General features: G+C 42.4%; 1 protein-coding gene across 1 annotated transcript in view; it reads left to right on the top strand.

Annotated features, from left to right (window-relative positions):
• Positions 1–15848, top strand: part of LOC136626596 (intelectin-1-like) — a 59042-nt gene extending 43194 nt beyond the window's left edge. The window contains exons 4-8 of the mRNA XM_066601643.1: positions 1984–2231; positions 7881–8039; positions 11914–12034; positions 12120–12223; positions 15696–15848. Of these exons, the coding sequence (XP_066457740.1) occupies positions 1984–2231; positions 7881–8039; positions 11914–12034; positions 12120–12223; positions 15696–15848 (785 nt within the window). The remainder of the gene's footprint in view (positions 1–1983; positions 2232–7880; positions 8040–11913; positions 12035–12119; positions 12224–15695) is intronic.
• Positions 15849–27635: the final 11787 nt, after the last annotated feature.

Here is a 27635-nt window from a genome sequence, read left to right as displayed (position 1 = left end):
GTGTCACCGCTTCCCAGTCAAGGCTGAGTCTGCGGGAGCACTGTAAAAGGATGGTGAGGGAGTACGTAGCCGATCGCACGACCGTCCTCCGTGACGCCTCTGCCCCCTACATCTACTGGGTGTCGAAGCTGGACACGTGGCCTGAACTCGCGCTGTATGCCCTGGAGGTGCTTGCTTGTCCTGCGGCTAGCGTCTTGTCAGAGAGTGTGTTTAGTGTGGCTGGGGGAATCATCACAGATAAGCGTACCCGCCTGTCAACCGACAGTGCCGACAGGCTTACACTCATCAAGATGAACAAAGCCTGGATTTCCCCAGACTTCTCTTCTCCACCAGCGGACAGCAGCGATACCTAAGCAATACGTAGGCTGCACCCGCGGATGGAAGCATCGTTCTCTATCACCATCAAAAACGGGGACATTTTTGCTTCATCAATCTGTGTATAATATTCCTCCTCCTCCTGCTCCTCCTCCTGAAACCTCACATAATCACGCCGAACGGGCAATTTTTCTTAGGCCCACAAGGCTCAGTCATATAATTTTTGTAAACAATTTTTATACGTTTCAATGCTCATTAAAGCGTTGAAACTTTCACCTGAACCAATTTTTATTTTAACTGGGCTGCCTCCAGGCCTAGTTACAAATTAAGCCACATTAACCAAAGCGATTAATGGGTTTCACCTGCCCTCTTGGTTGGGCATGGGCAATTTTTCTGACGTACATTAGTACTGTGGGTACACCAATTTTTTGGGGCCCTCGCCTACAGTGTAATCCAATTAATTTTTTGCCCACCTGCATTAAAGCTGACTTTACATCAGCTGTGATGGACACTGCAATGGGATATATTTATGTACCGCCGGTGGGTTCCTGGCACCCACCCATGCTGTCGGTCCTCACGGAGTTGTAACTGCATGTGTCTACTTCTAAAGAACCCCAGTCTGACTGGGGCATGCAGTGTGGGCCGAAGCCCACCTGCATTTAATCTGACGTTAGCTCTGCTGTCCAGGGCACTGCAATGGGATACATTTATGTACAGCATGGGTGGGTTCCATGGAGCCACCCATGCTGTGGGTGCACACGGAATTCCCATTGCGGAGTTGGGGATTCCCAGTTGTACCTGCCTGTGACCATTTATAAAAAAACGCGGTCTGACTGGGGCATGCAGACACCTTGACAGAATGAATAGTGTGTGGCACATAGGTTCCCCATTGCTATGCCCACGTGTGCAGCTCCTGATGGCGGTGGCACAGGATTATATTTCGCATTGCTTTTGTACAGTATTGTGGGCTATCGCCCCGCCCCTTTTAAAGAGGGTCGCTGCCTAGCCGTGCCAACCCTCTGCAGTGTGTGCCTGCGGTTCCTCCTCATGGCAGACGCACTTATAAATAGACATGAGTGTGGCGTGGCATGAGGGCAGCTGAAGGCTGCGCAGGGACAATCTGGTGTGCGCTGTGGACACTGGGTCATGCAGGGGGGGTGGGGTGGGCAGCATGTAACCCAGGAGAAGTGGCAGCGGAGTGTCATGCAGGCAGTGATTGTGCTTTGTTGGAGGTAGTGTGGTGCTTAGCTAAGGTATGCATTGCTAATGAGGGCTTTTCAGAAGTAAAAGTTGTTGGGGGGGGGGGGGTGGCCGCTATTGTGGCCTAATAGTGGGACCTGGGAACTTGAGATGCAGCCCAACATATAGCCCCTCGCCTGCCCTATCCGTTACTGTGTCGTTCCCATCACTTTCTTGAATTGCCCAGATTTTCACAAATGGAAACCTTAGCGAGCATCGGCGATACACAAAAATGCTCGGGTCGCCCATTGACTTCAATGGGGTTCGTTACTCGAAACGAACCCTCGAGCATCGCGATAATTTCGTCCCGAGTAACGAGCACCCGAGCATTTTGGTGCTCGCTCATCTCTATTACTGTGACATACGTAAACAACTTTACTAGCTGTATTGCTTATATATAAACTCTAACTTATTTATACTTTCATCTAGATGGAATATATACGCTGACCACAAAAGATAGCCTGAAGTATCAGACCTACTGTGACATGGCAACCGATGGTGGAGGTTGGACACTGGTGGCCAGTATCCATGAGAATAACATGAATGGGAAATGTACAGTGGGAGATCGCTGGTCCAGCCAGCAAGGAAACAACCCCAACAACCCAAAAGGAGATGACAACTGGGCCAACTATGCTACATTTGGACAAGCTGATGGAGCTACCAGCGATGATTACAAGGTTCTTACTTTTATTGTGGGATAACAATAATTATAATTTTACGTAATATGCGTTTTGGTCTGCGTTTTTAACACTATGTAGAGGTTTTATGGTGCCCTTTAACCCTTTCCAATCCAATTTGTATCCTGGTTTTCCTAGGGGGCTTACTCTTTTTCTGCTGTTATACAACGGTGCTGTCTGCTGGTGACACGTTGGATAGGCTCAGACAGCAGAGAGGCTGGAAATATACAGTAAGAGAACCCTGCCGGACGTCTTCCAACATCGGAGCTGTACAGCCTTAAATCATAATGTCTTAAGACGTCAGACAGTGGATTGGAAAGGGTTAATGTACCATATAATCTACTGAAAAAACTTTTAAACATTTCTGTGCTGTGTAATGGTAACCAATTTACATGAGTGTATTTTTCACAGCTGTGTTATAAAAACTATGTGCTACTTTTGTCCATATTGCAGAAAAACACACCCATTATAACCTATGAAAAGGGATTAAAATACACACTCATCTGAAATGCATCTGTATTCCATCAATATTTGATTCCCTATTTGCACTCATTAGTAATATTTTCTATTATGTAAAATACAGATCCCTGTTTGCCCAGTAAAAAATAAAACCAATGACAGCCAATACAGTGGCAAATACAGATCAAGTACTGGTGAAATTCTGATGACGTACGGTTGTTATTTAATCTGTAACTAGAGATGAGCGAACGTGTTCGTCCGAACTTGATATCCGTGCGGATATTAGGGTGTTCGGGATGTTCGTTATTCGTAACGAACACCATGCGGTGTTCGGGTTACTTTCACTTCCTTCCCTGAGACGTTAGCGCGCTTTTCTGGCCAATTGAAAGACAGGGAAGGCATTACAACTTCCCCCTGCGTCGTTCAAGCCCTATACCACCCCCCTGCAGTGAGTGGCTGGGGAGATCAGGTGTCCGCCTAATATAAAAGTCGGCCCCTCCCGCGGCTCGCCTCAGATGCCTTGTGAGTTAGATGAGGGACAGTGCTGTTTGTACCGGAGCTGCTGTAGGGAAAGAATTTGTAGTTAGTGTAGGCTTCAAGACCCCCAAAAGTCCTTATTAGGGCCACTGATAGCTGTGTGTTGGCTGCTGTTAGAAGTGGCAATTTTTTTTTTCTCTCAAAATCGGCTCTGCAGAGCGTTGCACCCGGCATTAGGGACAGAAGTGTTGCATAGGCAGGGAGAGTGTTAGGAGTGAGTGTAGCCTTCAAGAACCTCAACGGTCCTTTCTAGGGCCATATTTAACTGTGTGCAGTACTGTGCTGGCTGCTGTTAGCTGTGCTGCATATTTTTTTTCTTCTCAAAATCGCCTCTGCAGAGCATTGCACCCTCCATTGATACTGCAGGGAAAGAATTGTGTAGGCAGGGCCACGACACAGTTATTATTCATTGAATATACGCAGTGCGGCCTTTTGCTTGTAAAACAAGTGAAAAAAATGATATTTGACCTGCCTCTGTCCGTCCTAAGGGCTGTGGACACGTGTCGGCTGCGTGTGCAACGTTTAAAAATCAGACGCACCCAGCTACGTTTTACTGCTGGCTTCGCCATTTGCTTTCCTTAATTGGGAAAAAAAATACCTGCTCTGCCAGAGTTATAATAACTCTGCTACCCTCACGTTCTGTGACACATTAGCAGGGCCACAGCACAGTCATTAAACTTAGATTATTCATTCACTAGAGGCAGTGGGGCCTTTCGTTTTCAAAAAAGGGAAAAAATTATATTTGGCCTGCAGTCTTGCGCCAATTTATTTCCTGCCTGTGAAATCAAATCACTGGTAATACAGCATGCTGAGGGGTAGGGGTAGGCCTAGAGGACGTGGACGCGGCCGAGGACGCGGAGGGCCAAGTCAGGGTGTGGGCACAGGCCGAGCTCCTGATCCAGGTGTGTCGCAGCCGACTGCTGCGCGATTAGGAGAGAGGCACGTTTATGGCGTCCCCACATTCATCGCCCAATTAATGGGTCCACGCGGGAGACGGTTATTAGAAAATGAGCAGTGTGAGCAGGTCCTGTCCTGGATGGCAGAAAGTGCTTCGAGCAACCTATCGTCAACCCGCAGTTCTGCGCCGTCCACTGCTGCAAATCCGAATCCTCTGTCTGCTGCTCCTCCTTCCTCCCAGCCTCCTCACTCCACTACAATGACACCTGCTCAGGAGCGGGAACACTCCCAGGAACTGTTCTCGGGCCCCTGCTTAGATTGGGCAGCAGCGGTTCCTCTCCCACCAGAGGAGTTTATCGTCACTGATGCCCAACCATTCGAAAGTTCCCGTGGTCCGGGGGAAGAGGCTGGGGACTTCCGCCAACTGTCTCAACAACTTTCTGTGGGTGAGGAGGACGATGACGATCAGACACAGTTGTCTTGCAGTGAGGTAGTAGTAAGGGCAGTAAGTCCAAGGGAGCAGCGCACAGAGGATTCGGAGGAAGAGCAGCAGGACGATGAGGTGACTGACCCCACCTGGTGTGCAATGCTTACTCAGGAGGACAGGTCTTCAGAGGGGAGTCAAGGGCATCAGCAGGGCAGGTTGCAAGAGGCAGTGCGGTGGCCAGGGGTAGAAGCAGGGCCAGACCGAATAATCCACCAACTGTTTTCCAAAGCGCCCCCTCGCGCCATGCCACCCTGCAGAGGCCGAGGTGCTCTAAGGTCTGGCAGTTTTTCACAGAGACGCCTGACGACCGACGAACAGTGGTGTGCAACCTTTGTCGCGCAAAGCTCAGCCGGGGAGCCAACACCAACAGCCTCACCACCACCAGCATGCGCAGACATATGATGGCCAAGCACCCCACAAGGTGGGACGAAGGCCGTTTAGCGCCTCCGGTTTGCACCCCTGCCTCTCCCCCTGTGCCCCAACCTGCCACTGAGATGCAACCCCCCTCTCAGGACACAGGCACTACCGCCTCATGGCCTGCACCCACACCCTCATCTCCGCTGTCCTCGGCCCCATCCAGCAGTGTAGTTCAGCGCACCGTCCAGCCGTCGCTTGCGCAACTGTTGGAGCGCAAGCGCAAGTACGCCGCCACGCACCCGCACGCTCAAACGTTAACCATCCGCATAGCAAAATTCATCAGCCTTGAGATGCTGCCGTATAGGGTTGTGGAAACGGAGTCCTTCAAAAGTATCATGGAGGCGGCGGCCCCGCGCTACTCAGTTCCCAGTCGCCACTACTTTTCCCGATGTGCCGTCCCAGCCCTGCACGACCACCATCCCCCCGCCACAGCCCACTTAATCCTGGCCGCATTCCGAAAACCAACAAAATACAACCGTGCTACTAGGTCCGCAGTCACCATCACATTACCACCAATGCGGTTACTGTTAAGGTGCATATAACCACGGACACGTGGAGAGGACACGTAGTGCCTCAAAAACATCCCCCTCCTCCTCCAACAGGGAAAACATTCTTGGCAAATGCCTTTGCATTGGTTCGTCTGGTGGCAGTCCAAGAATTTCACCTTTACCGACACAACAAGAGAGCCCCCACACCATCCCCCCGCCACGGCCCACTTAATCCTGGCCACATTCCGAAAACCAACAAAATACAACCGTGCTACTAGGTCCACAGTCACCACCACATTACCACCAGGTTCCCCATTGCTATGCCCACGTGTGCAGCTCCTGATGGCGGTGGCACAGGATTATATTTCTCATTGCTTCTGTACAGCATTGTGGGCTATCGCCCCGCCCCTTTTAAAGAGGGTCGCTGCCTAGCCGTGCCAACCCTCTGCAGTGTGTGCCTGCGGTTCCTCCTCATGGCAGACGCACTTCTAAATAGACATGAGGGTGGTGTGGCATGAGGGCAGCTGAAGGCTGCGCAGGGACACTTTGGTGTGCGCTGTGGGGGGGAGGGGGGCGGATGGTCAGCATGTAACCCAGGAGAAATGGCAGCGGAGTGTCATCCAGGCAGTGATTGTGCTTTGTTGTAGCTAGTGTGGTGCTTAGCAAAGGTATGCCATGCTAATGAGGGCTTTTCAGAAGTAAAAGTTGTTGGGAGGGGGGGGGGGGCACTCTTGCCGGTATTGTGGCTTAATAGTGGGACCTGTGAACTTGAGATGCAGCCCAACATGTAGCCCCTCGCCTGCCCTATCCGTTGCTGTGTCGTTCCCATCACTTTCTTGAATTGCCCAGATTTTCACACAAGGAAACCTTAGCGAGCATCGGCGAAATACAAAAATGCTCGGGTCGCCCATTGACTTCAATGGGGTTCGTTATTCGAAACGAACCCTCGAACATCGCGGGAAGTTCGTTTCGAATAACGAACACCCGAACATTTTGGTGTTCGCTCATCTCTATCTGTAACACATCTGTATTATATATCCATATTACAGACCTGTTACAATACACTCATGTGAAACTGGCCTGAAAAGAAAAAAATTGCTTTCTGTCACCATACTCTGACCCCTAGAACTAGAAGCTATGTGAGGCTTGATTTTTGCGTATCGTGCTGCATTTTTTTTCTCCCATATTGCATGACATACGACTTTTTGATTGCTTTTTATAACATCTTTAATCTTAGAGACAAGGTAACAAAAAATCTCAATGTTGGAATGTGTATTTTTTCTGACAGCATTTAGCTTGCAGAATAAATATTGCAACATTTTATTAGATAAGACTTTTACAGACGCGGTGATACCAAATATCACATTTTTTTTAAATTAAAAATGAGAAGAAAAAGATTTAACTTGTTTTTTATTTTTTGCAATAATTAAGAAGTCTTTATTTTTAGTATTTCTTTGTCCTCCCTGGGGACCTTAATTTGCAAATATTTGATTGCTTGTACAATCTACTGCAATACTTCAGTATAGTGGTATATTGTACTATTAGCGATATCAAATGAATAGGAAAAATATATGGTGTCTTCACAAGTCCCCAAACTGCCATGGTAACCATATGGTACCATTTTGACCTCCCATTTGGGAGACCCATGAAGACCTCTCCCTTTGTCAAGCTTTTTAAATGCCCTGGTCAGTATTAACAGCGGCATCTAAAGGGTTAACAGCTGGGTTTGGAGTTATCTCCAATCCCAGCCTCTTCAGTCATGTGCCAACTGGCACTTGCTGCATATGGAGTGGGCTCGGCTCCTGAACAAGCTCCATACAAACCCCAAACACACATGCAACATACATGTACAGTGGATGTTGTATACATGTTAATGTGATTGAGCTACTGTTTGCACTTTGCTGAATTTAGAGCACCACATAAATTGCCATTATATTGTAACATAAGGATTCTGATGATTAATGGGAAGGATTTTCCATAGCAGAATTTCTGCTGCAGATTTTGCAGTGATTCCATGGGAAAATCTGCAACAAATCTACATCCAAATCTATGTTACATGCAGATTTGATGCAGATGTTGCTGCAGATTCATCCCACGCATTTCAGAGGATTAAATCTATGGTGGACATCTGCAGCATAAATTGATCTGCAGTGCAGATTTTAAGTATCAATTTCTACTGCAGATATTTCTGCAGCATTTAAATTTCTTTAAATTGCATTCGGTTTGCTGGTTCTGTAATATATTCTGTATATTTGGATGCAAATCTGCACTGGAAAATCCACAGCATCTATAGTATGTGTGGACATACCCTTAAAATCCTGGACAGCCAATTTGAATGTCTGTTATTTACAAATTTGCTTCTAGAACCCTGGATATTATGATATTGTTGCAGAAGACTTAGAGTTATGGCACGTTCCCAACAAGACACCCATGTCTAAGTGGAAAAAAAACGCTATTTTAAGATACCGCACAAACAATGGCTTCTTTTCCCATGAGGGTGGAAACCTCTTCCATCTATACAAAGTGAGTAATCAGCTCTCTACAGGGGGTGGACAAAAATACTGAAAGACACATATGAAATGCATGGGAATTTAATCATTGGCACTGAGCTTCCCTTTTGACTCCTGCTTGGCTGAGAGCTTTCCTGCCAAATTTGTATTTTCTTCACCTCTTGCCCTGTTCCGGGTGGTTTTTGGAGCCAGCTAGTAATAGCCGCTGAGTGGCTCAAACCCCTGACCGATGGAACCTTGTTGTTTGGGCAGATGTTCACTTCTGCCTGTCAGCATCTGTGTCATATTACCTCCACTTAAAATCGGTCTCTACATGTCCTATTGAAATATGATTTATAATCCCATGTAATTTAAGGCATGCATTTCGTACGGTGTTTCCATATTTCTGTCCACGCCTTGTATAACCTTAAATACCTTTTTCTGTATATATGAGTGGATAGTAGCCAAGGGACTTCAGTGAAGGTATCTCATATCACATCTCAACATATAAAAACCACTATCCCTGTAAAATGGTCTCAACTATGTAAATGGACTAAAGCTGACCACACACATTAGATTGGCCAGATGCAACGATTTTGATCATGTAATGCAGGGGTGTCCAACCTTTTGATGCCTCTGGGCCACATTGGAAGAAGAAGAGTTGTTTTGGGCCACAAATTTAAGGGAACCTGCTAGCTTGAACATACTTTCCAAACTGCAGGCATGATGTTATAGAGCAGGAGGAGCTGAGCAGATTCATATATAGTTTTATGGAGAATGTTTCAATAGACCTTGTATTTCATTTTTTTAATTTCATTTAAACCTCTGCACAGTCTGAGCTGAACAGTCTAATGGGTGATCCTATCAGTGATTGACAGCTACCTCTGTATCTACAGTCATTCACAGCTGTCAGTCACTGATAGCTCCACCCACTGGACTGTTCAGGTCAGAATGATCAAAGGTCTTCATAGTTCAAACAAACCCCCATCATTTTCCACAGTCCTCCAAACAAACTCCATCATTCACCATAGTCCTCAAAAGAAATCCCCAATCGTGCTCCAATGTGCCCCCAAACAACTCTCATTGTCCTGCAAATGACACCTCTTTCTCAGTACTTGCTGGGGAAACACTACACAAATATATATAAAACCGTAATAAAATGGGGAATGATATCAACTGTAATTGATGAGGAATAGAACATAATTCAGATATTAAAAAGAAAATAGAAAAGAAAAAGAAAAGAATAATAAATAAATGTATACTTCTATATAAAAATATTATATGAAATGAATTAAATCACTAGCAGACAAATATTGAAAATACAAAGTAATCATGTTTAGATAACTAATAGAGATGAGCGAACACCAAAATGCTCTCTTTCGCTTTCTCTCTCTCTCTCTCTCTCTCTCTCTCTGAATAATAACTGTTAAATACTAAATAATACCTTATAATAGATATATTTTTTCCCACACATTGCACATAGTTATTTTCTGATTTCTGCATTGATTAAAGGGGTTTTGTCATTAAAAATAAATTATCTAAACTTACCTATTCCTTCCCTGTCTGTCTCCTTATCACATCTTCTCCTGGTTGAGCTTCTCCAGTGCCCCAGGTCAGCTCACTGCAGGCTGGGCCCAGCTTGTTATGAGGGCTGCATATCTCAAATTCCTTCCGGCTGGGTCAGTGAAGGTCACATCCCTGTGCTTTAGCTTCACTGCACAGCGGAAGTATAGCGTGAATACGCGCCCTGCCCACCGCCAGGCGAATCATATGATGCGGCCGGCGCATCATGTGACTGCCGGCGCGTCATGTGACGCAGCCGGCGCGTCATGTGACACTGCCGGCGCGTCATGTGACACTGCCGGCGCGTCATGTGCTGTACTGCGCATGTGCGCTGGCGCGTCATGCAGGAGCTACGCAGTGGATCCAGGGATGAGTATGCGGTCTATGGGGGGGGGGGTGTCGTGACGGACTCCACTGCAGTATTCCGCTTGCGGAGCCCGCTACGGCAGTGGGCATGAGCCCTGAAGATGATTTTAATAATGTTTCTAATACCAATATTTTGCAACATTAATTTGCTATTTTGTAAATAATAAACAGCTATGGGTATACTATACTATTTTATACTGAAATTAGGTTTAGGGAAGTTCTTCTGCTGTGCATTAGGATATACATTTGCAAAGCATTAATTTCTTTGCTTTTTTACCCTGTGATCCAAAGAATTATTTAAGATATGACAAGTACCATTTTTTTTACATTTATTTTTCAATATTTTACATTAGTTATCTAATCATGTTTACTTTGAATCTTCAATATTTTTCACTAGCAATTGAATTTATTTCGTATATTTTTTGTGGAATTATACATTTATTTATTTATTATTCTTTTCTTTTTCTTTTCTGTTTTCTTCTTTATATCTGAATTATGTTCTATTGCCCATCAATTACAGTTGATATAATTCTTCATTTTATTATAGTTTAATATGTATTTGTGTGGTGTTTCCCCAGCAAGTATTAAGGAACAGGTTCATATACCTCGAAACGCATTTATAAGCTGGCTTTTATTAATAAACTAATATCTTTTTGGAAAATACCCATTACAGTTATTTATGTCTGAAGGTTGCTCAACATCCTTTGTGGGGAACAGTAGAGACCAGAGCACATCACCAACATCACCCCAATACTTTGACTGTAGCAGACTGGTTTGAGGGGCGACATTTTACAGTCACCATGGGGTGGGAAGTCATCCACACAAAATATTGTGTCTATTCCTAGTCTTTACCTATGAGGACCTCCAAACGCCTTCCTTGACTGAAGATGTTGAGAAATAGAAAGGTTGGGCACTTGGATTTCAACATATCGAATTCAACTGTTCTTGGAGTGATAAGCTGCAGCCAACAGAGTTTGGCAACAGCTTATTCCCTTTCTAAACCAAGTCACATGCCTTCTTGGCCAGGGATAGGGAGTAAGGAAAGATTCAGATTCCTTTCAACAGAACAAACATTCGGTCAGCAGCTATCTGAAATGTATGGGCAGCTTTAAAGGGGTTGTCCCGCGATAGCAAGTGGTGTTAAGTACTTCTGTATGGCCATATTAATGCACTTTGTAATATACATTGTGCATTAAATATTGGCCATACAGAAGTTATACACTTACCCCCTCCGGTGTTGGCGTCCCCGTCTCCATGGCGCCAACCAAAGCCGCCTTCTCCCTGGATTAGACGCGCTTGCGCAGTCTGTCCTCTTCTGTCCGGCTCCGGCGTGCTCGCGCCGCAGAGGTCTTCTGCGCATCCTGTGCCGCGCGAGCACGCCGGAGCGGCCCCTTCAGCGCAAGCGCGTCTAATCCAGGGAGAAGAAGGCTTTGGTCGGCGCCATGGAGACATGGACGCCACCACCGGAGGGGGTAAGTGTATTTAAACCATTTAATAATGGATTTATAACTTTTATGGTGCATTTACACAGGCAAGTTTCAAGTGTGAGTTCCATCCAATGGTGATATGGACGGAACTTGCGCATGCAAATAACACATTGATTTCAATGTTTTAATTCACATGAACAATTATTCTCACAGCATCACTGCATGTCCTACTTTTGGGCGATTCCTTGCAATGAATTGCCCATTATTTCTGATGTGAATTAAAAACAATATTGCATCACACTTGCATGACATGGCATGTGATTGCGAGTGATTTTTTACTATTGGAAGCTCTTGCAACTTTTTTTTTTTTTTGTTTCCCGCATGTGGAAATCACAAGTACATGGATGAAATGCATTTTTAAGCAAAACCCATCATGCTCACATCCAAAATCACAACTTTACAAGCACAATGTCGTTCCAAGTTTCTCACCCATGTAAATGTACCCTTAAACTTTGTTTGATCCCCATGAATATTTGTATAACTCTCTCTCAGATGTACCCGGTGGTATATAATGCTGGAGCCTGCCTCACAAATAATGGACCGGCCATTCCAGTCGTGTATGACTTTGGAAATGCTTATAAGACCGCATCATATTATTCACCAGCTGGACAAGGTAAGCTCATTTTTAATTTTACAGAAAGTTGACAATAGTCTTTATGAAAATGGTGCAAAACTAAATGTCCTTTCTTTGTCTGCAGAAGAGTTTGTTGCTGGATTTGTCCAGTTCCGGGTTATTAATGCTGAAGGGGCTCCTTCAGCCCTTTGTGCAGGAATGAGGGTGACAGGATGCAACACAGAACATGTAAGTGCAACAATGCCGGCCGGATGCTGAACAGCAGAACTTGGCTGCAACTTTAGCAGTTGTCTTTCTTGGGCACTATCAGTATCTTCCAATATTCAAATATCCTCAAAACTTACAGTAGAGCCTCATAGTGTATCAACCACACATCACAAGAAATATAGATATGAAGCGCGTACAATATAAACACAGTGAAAACACAAATGCAGGTCAGGGCTAACCATTAGGTGACAGAGGCAGACGGTAATGTAACTGGATGATAATGATGAATATGATGAAACTCACAGTGCAGACTGGAACAGAGGGTATGGAACTGACATAATAACTACAGCAATATTAAATCCACAGCATGTCAATTTATCAAAATCCACAACATTTCGAGGTGGAGTTGCTGCTGCAGATTTTCTGCAGCAAATCCACAACATGTGAGCATATTCTAACTTTGGATTTCTCTAATCTCTCCAAGACTCTATCCCTAGTCACCAGAACTCGCACTCCCTCAGTTATCCCAAGATGTTGCTATGAATGACTCTGTCTAAACACTATCCCTGATGACAAGAGGGACTAGGACCCAGACAATAAGCTAACAAGTAATCCTAAAATATAAATCAAGGTAGACAGAAACAAACGGAATGACAAACTACAGATTAGAAAGTACTGACTGCATTAAATAAACAAAGTACAAGTCACATTGATAGGACAGCCTGGAGAGACAAGACCTCAGAACTAGAAGAAGGTATACTGGAATAAACACATATTGTCACAGCTATCAACTGCACCAAACTGCACAAATCAAAAATACTTAAAGGGAAGTTGGCCAATGAGGGAATCCACCATAATAGGGTTCAGGTTGAGCAAAGTAGTTTGCTGATCCGCCACCAATGGTTCAGCTGTAGGAACAGTTGCATGTAAGTGTCTCAACAACAATGTAGAAGTCAGAAGATAATGATATAGAGGGAGAACTCCTATGGATTGTAAGAGTAAGGGCTCACACCCACTGGCGTTTTTTTCTCCACTGCGCTGCGAGAGTAAAGGAAAAGTCTCGCAGTGCAGTGCGAGAAAAAAAACGGCATCACGCCGGGATATCACCAGTCTTTTCAATGGGGCCAGCAGGGCTATCTGTCATTGGCTGAGTGCTCAGCCAATAGATAAGCATTAGCTGCTATTGGCTGAGCCCTCAGCCAATCAGCACAGCCCTTTCAGGAGGCGGGGATTTTTAAATCCCCGCCTGCTGAAAGAGCTTAACAGCAGTGCAGGGGAGCCAGCCGGAGAACAGCAATGGGATAGCATGCCGCGGGGATGAAGGAAACTCCTGTCACAGCTGTGAAAGAAGTCCGCGGCATTCTCCCTATGTTTTCAATGGGGCTAGTGCTGCTAGCGATATGCCGGTTCTATTCCGGCATCTTTCTTGTGCTGTGAGGCGAGAGTTTTCCCGTGCTCTCGCAGCGCAAGAAAGAAAATATCGCCAGTGGGTGTTCACCCTAAGGGTGCTTTCACATGGGACGGAATACTCTGTAAAGTGTTGCAGTTTATACCATTCTGGAATTCCATACCAAAATCTGCATGTCTAACTGTGGATTTTGATGCAGAATTTCTGACAGAATTCTGCCATTTTCATCAAAATCCACACATTAGCAGTGTTGATTTTAGTGCTGAATATTTCACAGGACAACATATTCTGCAACAGTTTGCAGAATATTCAGCTCTATATGAAAGCACCCTAAAGGACCTTTTACATGGAGCAAGTTTATCACTAGATAGCGTGCAACTGAACAATAACACTATGCAACACAGTTTTTATAACAGATGAGCAGATAGGCGGCTTATAGTAACTTTAGTGCGCTGGATTCAAATATAATATCCGTTTTTTCTGCTACGTAAGGTTTTCCAATTATGGGTAATAATGTAATCCCATTGCCGCTGTATTGTATTTTTTTGAATCTGCCTATACAGTTAATCCAGTTGGCTCGCCATTAACCTTGCTTAATAAAAAGAATAACAAAAGCGATTGCCCAAGGATTTCACAATCGCTGTTACACACCGCATGCTGACTGAACACTACAAGGGTAGGTTTATGTAACATATAGGGTATGTTTCCACGTGGCATAAACACTGCAGATCATTCACCAGTAAGTTTTAATTAATAAACTGTGTTTTACGGGTCATTGGTGAGAGGATGCATCTATATGCACTCCTCACTTAGTAAGTAACGGCCATTTTCTGTGATTGTAAATAAAAGAATCAAAATCATAAAACAAAAACCCACGTTTAGTATCCCTGTGTCCGTAAAAGTCCGATCTATCAATGTAATGCATTATTTACCCTGCACAGTGAACGTCTTACGGGAATAAAATTAAGAACGCCAGAAAAAATTACATAAAAAGTGATCAAAAAGTCATATGTATTCCAAAATGGTACTAATGCAAACTACAAGATGTCCCACGAGAAATTAGCTCTTCACCACTATGTGGATGAAAAAATAAAAAAGTTATTGCGCGCAGAAGATGGTGGCAGAAAATAATTTTTAAAAATGTAATGTAGCAATCATACTGACCCATAGAATAAAGTTATCAGGTCATTTTTGTTGCAGTTTGTGGGCCGTAGAAACAAGACGCACCGAAAGATGGCAGCATTTCATTTTTTTTCCCATTTTACTTCACTTAGAAGTTTTAAAAAGTTTTTCAGTACATTATATGGTACATTATATAGCACCATTAAAAAAATATAACTCGTCCCGCAAATACAATTTTTTAAAATGAAAAAAAAAGCTTGGTCACTAAGGGGTTAAATAACTTGAAAATAAGATGTGCTGCTATTATTCCGTTTTACCCATGTAATCAGCAGGTTTTAGTTTTACAGAAACATATCAATTACATTCTGTTATGAAAAGTTTTAAAAAATTTGTTGCACAGTATAATCACTCGGTGTAATCACTGCTGGCGACTGTATGACAAATGATAATTCGTTCGCTTATCGTTCAGTTTAGGCAGGCAGAAAAATCAAAACATAATCGCCCAATGTAAACATCCATGAACGACTGCCAGTTTACTGTCAATGGAGACAGGTAGCCGTAAATGATCTCCTATTTACTGTGAATGGAGGCTGGTGGCTGAAAGCAATCTCTGACCCGCTCTGCCTCCAACTACTGAATGGTTATCACTGTTGTGTAAAAGCAGTGAAGTGATAAATGTTAGGAAGACTGTTGGGCGCTTTAGTGCTTTACAATCGTCCCATATACTAGGACCCTAAGTATAATCTTGTTATTGGGATTACAATCTGAAAGCAAACATCAGCCAACTACCCCCTCTACATTTACCTCCCCCCCCCCCCCCCCGGTCCTTTGTTTGCCATGAGGTTAGTTTAGGTTAGTTAGGGAAGTCAGAAACAATACCCAGTATCGTTATACAGATGATGCTACCCAAATAACAAAGTTAATAGATTAAACAGCAATTTCTTCGTTTATGCTTGCTTGCAGCACTGCATTGGTGGAGGAGGCTACTTCCCGTATGAAACCCCCAGACAGTGTGGAGACTTCGCTGCCTTTGATTGGGATGGTTATGGAACAAATACTGGAGGAAGTAACAGCAAAGAAATAACGGAGTCAGCCGTTCTCCTCTTCTATCGCTAATATAATGTACATGACTGTAGTGCATAATAAGGCATAATTACAGATTCCGTAGTGTTACAGTAAAAGAAACCTATTAAATACGATCGACGATCAGCTTTAAAGAGTCCCTGCACTTTCACCTTCGGAGCGCTTCTGCTCCGTCGGACGTTTTCGGTTCTTTCCAGCAGCTGATGATGGTGGCCCCATATAGCACTTATATAGCTACAGTATATGGGGCCATCTTCATCAGCTGGAAGGAGCCAAAAATGGACGAAGGAACGAAAGCGCTCCAAGGGTGAAAGAGCAGGTACTCTTTAAGCATTTTAATGTCAAATGTTGAAATTACCCTTCATGTAAGCTCTGAGGAAATGGCCTGTCTGATTTGAAGCTGCCAAGATACAGTAAGCTACAGCAACATGTACAGATTACTTAATGAATAGATTTTATTATTTTTCTTTGCAACTGAAAACAACAATTGCAAGTAGGGATCTGGGATTAATAAAATGTTTGCTGTTCTGAAATACAGAAATAAACAATTTATACTGCAACTAATGATTCTAGTAAGAATGTTATCATTTTTAGAAGCCCAACGTCCCCCTGATATTATCACATGTTTGTTTCTTGCAGATGAAGTTCATCTTCATCCAATCTGGTATTCCCAATGTTGTACTTGAAAATGTAAACACATGTAATAAGTGTGCCCTGAACAATAAGACTGTTTGAAAGTGAAGCCACCTTGATTGATATTAGAGAATTGGTTACCAAATGTAATTGTGTGGTTTTATCCTCATCACCTTTCCAAACAGAGGAGGAGCAGCAGTACTACAGATAAGAAGCTATATAAATCAAAACATAAGTGAGTGTAAGAGTAACTTGTTTAATTACTGCTTATTTACTGGAAATTGTTGCTTATATATTTCTTATCTAATCTATCTGTACGATCCCCATTTAGAATGTGCTCCATGATTGACAATCCCATCCAGTGTACATCTTGCGCAATGTATGCAGTCCTTGAACAGCTCAAGAGTGCTCCCTCTTAAGTGTGCTCTTTCTTAAGTGTGTGACTTAAGAATAGTGACTTTGAATTCAGGGGCTTTATAAGAGTCAGTTGTATTTACTTGCAGCTTATCTATTTAGAATGTGCTAAATGATTGACAGTCCAGTGTGTATCTTGTGTCATATACGTGGTCTTTGTATAGCCATTCAAGGGTGCTTACTGTTGTACGAGATGTGTTGCACATTTGTAAGCCCAGATCCTGGATCTAAATGAGCAGCTTGCAACACTGATATCCATTGGCACCATGGAAAAAAGTTTGCTGCTCACTAAGCAGGCGCTTACTATGGTAGATGTGGGGGTGGAAGGTAGTATGGGATCGCAGGATAAGCAGGAAGATAGCTGGGTGATGGTTAGGAGGGGTAGAGGTAAGAAATCCAAGGAGGCTAGTGCTGAACTGTCACACCCCAACAAGCTTGCAAAATTGATAGATGAGGAAAATGCCATTATACAATTAGTACTGTTGCAGCATGGCATGGTCAATGATCTCCAGGGAATGTCCACTCCGGTAAGAAGGGGAATAAGAGCGAATGGCAGGTTAGACAAGCCCTGGTAGTTAATAATTGGGAGGCTCAATTATCAGGGGGACAGACAGGGAACTCTTCCAAAAAGACCAGCATCATTAAATAGTGTGTTGTAATCATGGTGCTTGAGTTTAACACATCCCGGATCAAGTTGGCTGGTGAGGATCCAGTGGTTATGGTACACATTGGCATCAATGACAAAGTTAGAGGTAGGCGGAAGGTCCTTAAAAATGATTTCAGGGAACTAGGATGTAGAAAAGAAATTCTTCAGATCAGGTAGAGTTAAAATAAGAGTCATATACAACCACACCCTTTAGAAGAAACAGATGACACAAGTTTTTCTGCATCTGACAAAGGCTTATATCAGCTCAATCCAAGTGAACTGCCCCTCATCATCTTTTATAGATAGATAAAAGAAGGTGGTACAATATGTATAGAAATAGGTTGTCTTACAAGTATGACAAAATCGAGATATATAAATATAATACTAAATACATTCTTGGCAGAAAAATAATCTTCCTAGGCTAAGAGATGGTCTAGTGGTATGGAAATCAAGATTTGGCAAATATGTCTAACATCTGTTGTTTTGACTATTTAATAATTCACAATATTTCATGATGCTTTCGACAATGGAGGACATAACTCACCCATCTTCCCCACATGCTGTCATACATTCGACAATAATCCGGGCACACCACAAGTCTCTGAAATTCTCGGAACTGTTTACTTGTTATAATTAACACAAGGCTGCATGAGAAGTCACGCTGACCTCTTCACTGATATCTTAAAGATATCAGGCCTTCCTAAAGGGACTAGATTTCTCTAGCAAGATCAGATGTAAGCTTGAGGCAAATACTTCCAAAGTAGGTCCTTCAAGAGTTGGTGTAGGAAGGAGGGGTTTGGGTTCCTAGAGAACTGTGAGGTGGACTACAGGCTCTACTTTAGGGATGGGCTGCCTCTCAATGGGAAGAGTGCAGCTGTGCTGGGGGGAGAGATGGCTAGAAGATTGGGCGAGTGCTTAAACCAGGGACTTGGGGTGAGAGAAAACAGAGAGGTAAAGGAAAAGACAGTGACCTGGGACTAAGTAATGGACGTGGAGTAGTGGGAGGCGTTAGTACAGTTAGAACTGGCAGAACAGTTAATATGGATACATTTATCTGACCAATAAAATAGATGAACTGGAAGTAATAATGTCTGAGGAAAACTATGAAATAACGGGATTAATGAAGAACTGGTTGGACAAAAGCTATGACTGGGGGGTGAACTTACAGGTTTACTGACTGTTCAAAAGGAATCGTTAAAAATGGAAAGGGGAGGGGTTTGTCTTTATTTAAAATACTATTTAAAGGCCATAGTATGGAAATATATGTGTGAGCGAGATGAACATGTGGAGTCTCTCTGTGTGGAAATACATGGAGGGAAAAACAACAATAAAATCCTTATTTCTGTAGGCCACCAAGTATCACAGAAGCGACCAAAAATCTATTACGGAGGAAAATAGATGAAGCAACAAATCACAATGAGGTATTTATTATGGGGGACTTTAGCTATACTAGGAAATTGAAAACTGTGGATCTCATAAAGTGAACATTTTTCTTCAATTAGTAAAGATAATTACCTTACCCAATTTGTTAAGGACCCAACTAGAATGATGGCAATTTTAAACTTATTATTAACCAACAGATCTGACAGAATAATAGGGGTGCAGGTTGGGGGATATCTGGGAAACAGTGAGCATAATATAATGAATTTCAACTTGTCTTTCAAGAAAGAGTTTTATAGGGAAGCTTCAAAATACTAGACTTTAGGAAGGCTCAGAAACGCCCTTAACCATACTGACTGGAAACTCAAAAATAGGAGTACAAATAATAAATGTGAAATGTTTACACTGGTTGCTCCAGTTAAGCTTATATGTTAAATAACATCTGCAAGTCCTTTTCCATGTCAATTTTTTCCAGTTGTTTCCCATTTAGTGTGTAATGGTGACATATATTTTCCTGCCAATGTGCATAGCCTTACATCAATGTGTAATCTCCTTTCCTACTTTTCTGCCCAAGCCCCCAACTTATCCAGATCCTCTTGCAACAGCCTTGCATCCTCTCTTGTGTTAATTTTTTTACATATTTTTGTATTATCTGCAAATATTGATATTTTACAGTACAATCCTTCTACCAGGTCATTATTAAATATATTAAAAAACATGGCCTTCACTGACCCCCTATGGTACCCCACTAGTAATAGTGACCCCAATCAGAGTGGATAGTGTCAGATAAATTATTTAGATCAGGTAGAGTTAAAATGAAAGTCTTATACGACCACACACTTTAAATTAAGCAGACAACATATGCTGAGTTTAGTCAAAGCGGAAAGCAGCTCTGCCTCTGGAGCTGCACCCTCATATTTTATAATGAATGAAAAGTAGGTGTAACAAGCATATAGAAAAGGGAGGGATTAAACAAATTACATAATCAAAATATATAATTACATATAGTCTTGGCAATAAAATTAATCTTCTTAATTTTGTTTAATTTGTTGTAAAACTGGTATTAGTAAATAAGGCCGTTAGATGAGGTAGTTTTCATCATAACATTCAGTGCATAATAAATGACTAGTAATTATTAGTACATTATAGTCCCAGTGTTTCTGGTGGCACATCACAGTAGCTTGATTACCACACAAGACAAACACATCTTGGTCCACCCACAGCAGTGAAATCACCACAGGTCCTTTAGCCGACTGGATCTCTGTGGTGGTGGTAGGTCAGTATGATCTGTTAGGACTGCTGAGTTGTGTAGGAAATTATAGTGCCAGTGTTTCTGGTGGTACAATACGCTATACAGCTCTGCTACATGGTACATGCATTATGATCCCCACACAGCACACACACAATAGCTTAAAGGGGTTGTCCCGCGGCAGCAAGTGGGTCTATACACTTCTGTATGGCCATATTAATGCACTTTGTAATGTACATTGTGCATTAATTATGAGCCATACAGAAGTTATAAAAAGTTTTTTACTTACCTGCTCCGTTGCTAGCGTCCTCGTTCCCATGGAGCCGACTAATTTTCGCCCTCCGATGGCCAAATTAGCCGCGCTTGCGCAGTCCGGGTCTTCTGCTCTCTTCAATGGAGCCGCTCGTGCAGAATGCCGTCTCCGTGTAGCTCCGCCCCGTCACATGCCGATTCCAGCCAATCAGGAGGCTGGAATCGGCAATGGATCGCACAGAAGAGCTGCGGTCCACGGAGGGAGCAGACCCCGGCGGCCATCTTCAGCAGGTGAGTATGAAGACGCCGGACCGCCGGGATTCAGGTAAGCGCTGAGCGGTTTGTTTTTTTAACCCCTGCATCGGGGTTGTCTCGCGCCGAACGGGGGGGGGGGGGGGGGGGGTTAAAAAAAAAAAAAACCGTTTCGGCGCGGGACAACCCCTTTAACCCCTTCACGACCAAGGACGTACCGGTACGTCTTGTGGCCGCGGGGTATGTATGAAAAGAGGTTGTGATGCAACCTCTCTTCATACAGTACGGGCATCAGCTGTTTATAACAGCTGACACCCGCAGGCAATAGCCGCGAGCGGCCGCGTGGCTGATCGCGGCTATTAACCATTTAAATGCCGCTGTCAATTCTGACAGCGGCATTTAAATCCCCCGAACGATGTTTGGGGGTCCCCCAAGGCCCCCCCGCGGTGAGATCGGGTGAGCCGTGCAGGTGTCATGGCAGCCGGGGGCCTAATGAAAGGCCCCAGGGCTGCCTTAACAGACTGCCTATCAAGCCATCCACACAGGGTGGCTTGATAGACTGCCTGTCAAAAAGCAGTATGACGTAATGCTATAGCATTACGTCATACTGCAGGAGCGATCAAAGCATTGCATCTTAAAGTCCCCCAGGGGGACTTCAAAGTAATGTAAAAAAAATCAATAAAGTTTTTCTTAATTGAAAAAAAAGTTGTAAAAGTTTAAATCACCCCCCTTTTGCCATATCTATTATTAAAAAAAAATAATAATAAATTAAAAATATGTATTTGGTATTGCCGCGTCCGTAAAAGTCCGAACTATCAAAGTAGTGCATTATTTTTCCCACACGGTGAACGTTGTCCGAAAAAAAAAATGAAGAACGCCATAAATGCACTTTTTTAGTTACCTTGTCTCCCAGAAAAAACGCAATAAAAAGCGATCAAAAAGTCGTATGTGTTCCAAATTGGTACTATCAGAAACTACAGGACATCCCGCAAAAAATCAGACCTTGCTCAACTACATCGACGGAAAAGTTAAAAAGTTATCGCGCGCACAAAATGGCAGAAAGTAATTGAAAAAAATTTAATGTCTTTCAAAAAAAAAAAAGAGGAGTATAGTAAAAAAAAAACTATACACGTTTGGTATCGTAGTAATCGTACCGACCCACAGAATAATATTCACTGGGTATATCCCTTAAAATATAACTTTTATTAATCAATAAATATAAAATGATTGGGCCTCACAAAAAACAGACAAACTGGAACTAACAAACACAGAGCAAGAATTTTAAACCCTGGAAAAGGACCAGAGAAAATACATGCAATTGACACCTCTATTACAATGCAGAAGTATCCTGCAACGTGAGACACTCTAATGCACTCTTTTTCAGTCACCATTGGGGATGGATGTCACCCAATAAAGATTAGAGGACCATATTAGGATGCGTCCTTCACAAAAAGATGAAAGGAGGATGATCGTTCCATCAAGGTAAGTGGTTTACGGAACACCTCCAATGGTGACGTACATTCGGGCTCCTATTGTGTCTCATCAACAAGGATCAAAATTATTAGAGGTGAAATGACAAGAGGCCACCAGGCCTATGTCTTCTTAGTACACAAACCCTCTTAAATAAGAGATAAAATCTGGTTCTTGACCAGGTAACTGCCCTATCTGGATAATAGCACCGGGCTAAAGATGCTGAAACAGTAGGACACCAGCAGCAGCCTATGATAGGTCCTTGTCCGTGATGAAAAAAGAACTGTATATAGTTTCGTTTAGAATGGACAAACCACAAGCAAAGCTTCTGCTGATGCCCCCCGAGAAAAAAATACACAAGTGGCTGATAGATTATCAACCACAGGTTATCAATCAATGAAGAATCAAATTCTGCTAGAAATAACCAGAGAACCACCATTAAGGTACTGATGCGTTCTCATGCAGAATATAGCTTCAATGACCATTCAGGACGAGATTCAGAAAAACCTTCTGAGAGAATTATTAATGCAGAAATGGTTCGTACTGGTTCAACGCGTTTCTGTCATACACAGACTCATCAGGAACCGTAATCTATGATGGTGTCATCAAACACGAAATTGTCCTTGGTAGTTATAACGTTTCTCTAATCTATGATACAAAGGTGCCATACACTGAAAATAATGCTGTTATCAGGCAATGAATATGAAACCCTGAACTTCCCTAAGTAGTTAAGTCCTCCTAGATGAGAAAAGGAGGAATTCGCTCCTCTAGATAAACCTAACCAGATTAAAATGGGACACTAAAATAGAAGATAACGCGTCCCAAATAACCCAAAAATTGATTAAACCCCTAAAAAAGGGGAGTTTTGGGATAGAAAAGACAAACTGGGAACAATATCCACAGAAAACCAGCAACCCCACGATATGTGGAGAAAGCTTCTAACACAAAGGTAAACCCTAATCCGGTAGGAGACAGAGCAAAAAGTTGGAAGAAAAGAGTGAGAACAGCAGCTCCTGTCTTGATGGTAGACAGGAGGGAAATCAAGACAGGAGCTGCTGTTCTCACTCTTTTCTTCCAACTTTTTGCTCTGTCTCCTACCGGATTAGGGTTTACCTTTGTGTTAGAAGCTTTCTCCACATATCGTGGGGTTGCTGGTTTTCTGTGGATATTGTTCCCAGTTTGTCTTTTCTATCCCAAAACTCCCCTTTTTTAGGGGTTTAATCAATTTTTGGGTTATTTGGGACGCGTTATCTTCTATTTTAGTGTCCCGTTTTAATCTGGTTAGGTTTATCTAGAGGAGCGAATTCCTCCTTTTCTCATCTAGGAGGACTTAACTACTTAGGGAAGTTCAGGGTTTCATATTCATTGCCTGATAACAGCATTATTTTCAGTGTATGGCACCTTTGTATCATAGATTAGAGAAACGTTATAACTACCAAGGACAATTTCGTGTTTGATGACACCATCATAGATTACGGTTCCTGATGAGTCTGTGTATGACAGAAACACGTTGAACCAGTACGAACCATTTCTGCATTAATAATTCTCTCAGAAGGTTTTTCTGAATCTCGTCCTGAATGGTCATTGAAGCTATATTCTGCATGAGAACGCATCAGTACCTTAATGGTGGTTCTCTGGTTATTTCTAGCAGAATTTGATTCTTCATTGATTGATAACCTGTGGTTGATAATCTATCAGCCACTTGTGTATTTTTTTCTCGGGGGGCATCAGCAGAAGCTTTGCTTGTGGTTTGTCCATTCTAAACGAAACTATATACAGTTCTTTTTTCATCACGGACAAGGACCTATCATAGGCTGCTGCTGGTGTCCTACTGTTTCAGCATCTTTAGCCCGGTGCTATTATCCAGATAGGGCAGTTACCTGGTCAAGAACCAGATTTTATCTCTTATTTAAGAGGGTTTGTGTACTAAGAAGACATAGGCCTGGTGGCCTCTTGTCATTTCACCTCTAATAATTTTGATCCTTGTTGATGAGACACAATAGGAGCCCGAATGTACGTCACCATTGGAGGTGTTCCGTAAACCACTTACCTTGATGGAACGATCATCCTCCTTTCATCTTTTTGTGAAGGACGCATCCTAATATGGTCCTCTAATCTTTATTGGGTGACATCCATCCCCAATGGTGACTGAAAAAGAGTGCATTAGAGTGTCTCACGTTGCAGGATACTTCTGCATTGTAATAGAGGTGTCAATTGCATGTATTTTCTCTGGTCCTTTTCCAGGGTTTAAAATTCTTGCTCTGTGTTTGTTAGTTCCAGTTTGTCTGTTTTTTGTGAGGCCCAATCATTTTATATTTATTGATTAATAAAAGTTATATTTTAAGGGATATACCCAGTGAATATTTTGAGAAAGCCTTTCTTCTATATCCCTCTGCCTCTGTGAATTATATTTTCAAACCCATAGAATAAAGTTAACATGTCGTTTCTGTTGCCGTTTGTGCGCCGTAGAAGCAAGACACACTAAAAGATGGCGAAATGTAGGGTTTTTTTCAGTTTACTCCACTTAGAATTTTTTAAAAGTTTTTCAGTACATTATATGGTACTTTAAATAGCACGTTTGAAAAATACAACTCGTCCCGCAAAAAACAAGCCCTTATACAGCGGCATCGATGGATAAATAAAGGAGTTACGATTTTTTTTTAAAGGGGGGAGGAAAAAACGAAAATGGATAAAGAAAAATGGCCGCGTCATTAAGGGGTTAATTAGCACACAAGACAAACACAGCTTGGCTCCTCCCACAGCAGTGACATCACCACAGGTCCTTCCGCCCACCGGATCTCTGTGCTGGAGGTAGGTCAGTGTGTTCTGTGAGGACTGCATAATAGTCTGAACTCAAGAAGTAGCCCCTCCTTGTCATAGTCTGGCAGACTGAATTCTATGAGGGTTCACGGTGATCGTGGCTAGTTTATGGCGATTGTGCCTACTTTATGGTAACTTGGCCTACCTTATGGCGATTGTGCCTATCAGATATTGCAATTTTTGGCTCTTTCAGTGAATGTCTTTTTTTTTCCTCTTACCTCTGTGATTTTAATGCAGATATTAGTGAGATAGTGTAGGTACTGACGAATGCGTGATGGCCACGACGTGGCCCGTCAGCCTATGGGTTTTGCCCAAAATGCCAAACTAATACCCGCATTTATTAGTATGTGTCAGTATTTTTTGTATGCAGTTTGCTAGAGATTTTGGGGGAGCCCAATATTTTAGCCAGTGTGGCCTACTTTGGAGATACATGGCAGCCCACTGCTATCTTAGTGAGAGTTGCTAACCTGTATGGTGTTGCACACCCATCTTTGGCTGGCTTCTTTGATATCGCTCACATGTGCAGACTATGTTTGTTTGCAGTCACTCCTCCCCAATCTGGACTGGGTTTAGTGGGTGACTGCATAATAGTCTGCACTGAACAAGTAGCTGCCCTTTATAATAGTCTGGCAGACTGCATTCTATGAGGGTTTATGGCGATTGTGCCTACCTTATGGCCATTGTGCCTATCAGGTATTACATTTTTGGGCTCTTTCAGTGAACATCTTTCCTCCATTACAGGTCTATCCATGTGTCCTATAAGTATATTGAGGCTACAATGGGGGTATTGCTGAACACAGAAGAATTAGTGCTATAATATTTGGTGTGCATCTCCCCAGTTTTCTTTGGTTGAAACAATGAAAACTCATGAAAGTGACATTTATGAAAAAATTTTATTTTATTTATTTTTTTACATGCTTTATAATAATTTTTGCAAAACATTGTGGCGTCAGAATGCTCAGTACAAACCTAAATGCATTCATTGAGGGGTCTAGTTTTCAAAATGCAGTCAATTGTGGGCAGCATTCGATCATTTTGGCACATTGATCGCTGTACAAGTGTGCAATGGGGCCTGGAATTTATTTAGTTCTGCCCTGAAAGCCAAATAGTGTTTCTTCCATTACAGGCCTAGCCATGTGTCCAGTAAGTGGATTCGGGCTACAACAGGTATGTTTCTGAACACAGGACAAACAGGGGGATCCATTTTTAGGTGAAAGTCTTCATTTATATGTGTGTTGTACAAAAAAAACTGTTTTTAAAATGACACTATTGCCAAAAAATGAAAATTGTATTTTTTTCTTCTACTTTGCTTAGATTCATTCAAAAACTGTGGGGGCAAAATACACAGTACACCCCTAGAGGAATTGGTTAAGGGGTCTAATTTCCAAAATGGGGTAATTTGTTTGGGTTCTCTATCGATTTGGCAGCTCAAGGGCTCTACAAGTGTGCAATGGGGCCTACAACACCTTCAAGCAAAATTTCTGTTCTGAAAACTACCCATTTCGTTTTGGGCCCCATTGTGCATACGATTAGGACCACAACGGGTATGTTTCTGAATACAGGACAAACAAGAGTATCCATTTTGGGGTGCAAATTATCATGCGCACTATAGAGAAAAATCCATCTTTAAAATGACACGTTTGCAAAAATATGAAACTTTATTTTTTTCTCCTGAAAAACAACCTGTGGGGTTAAAATACCCATGACACATCTCAGTAAATATATCAAGTGGTGTATTTTTTAAAATGGGGTCATTTGTGAAGTATCTATCATTCTGACAACTATTAGCCTTTGTAATCTTGGCTTGGTGTAGGAAAACAGTTTTAAGTGTTCCTCAAAATTTTAACAAATAATTTTAAATTTGTACGTCTCTTAAATGATTAAAAAAAACTAAAGTTTTTCAAATGTGCTTCCAGAATAAAGTCATCAAAAGAAAGTATATATCCTATCAAAAACATGTACAGTACATTTGCACATATTTGACATATTGCAGTTAAAAATGTGAAAAATGCAAATTTTTTCAAAATGTTCCCAATTCTGGTGCTCCTAATAAATATCCACAAATTCTATGGTATTCAATGTTTGAGTAAAATGAAAAAGGTTTGGTACAATGTTAGCCAGTAGAGTAAAATGGAATTGTCCACAGCGAAAGAAACCACATAATCTTGTAGATCTGATACCTTTTAATGGCTAACAAAAATACATGATGTTATAGAGAGCTTTCGAGCATACTCAGGGTTCTTCTTCAGGCATAATGAAATAGATTCACAGAGGTATATATATTTATACTCATACATATGACCTGCTCACATGTACTGACCGTGGACAGGATACAAATCCCCAACACACAACAGGACTATAAGATCCGGTGGAGAGTCACATGTTCTACATCCGATGTTGTGTACCTGATCCTGTGCAGTAAATGTCCTGTTTGGGACCTTTATGTTGGAGAAACAGGACAAAAACTTAGAGCCAGGATGAGATTTCATCACCAGAAAATTAACCAAGGAAAGACAGAATCACCTTTGGCTAAGCATTTACCTTGGTCAAGGACACAACATAGAACATATGTAAGTTACAATACTAAAAGACAATTTCAAATCGCAATGTCACAGAAAAATTTGGGAGTGCAAGTCTATAACATTCTTTGACACTATCAAGAATGGACTGAACCTAGAAGGGGGCTTTTTACATCAGTGGAGAA

The sequence above is a fragment of the Eleutherodactylus coqui genome, chromosome 4 (genome assembly GCF_035609145.1).
Source record: "Eleutherodactylus coqui strain aEleCoq1 chromosome 4, aEleCoq1.hap1, whole genome shotgun sequence".
In the NCBI taxonomy this organism is placed as follows: Eukaryota; Metazoa; Chordata; class Amphibia; order Anura; family Eleutherodactylidae; genus Eleutherodactylus; species Eleutherodactylus coqui.
This window is presented reverse-complemented; position numbering and strand designations above follow the sequence as displayed.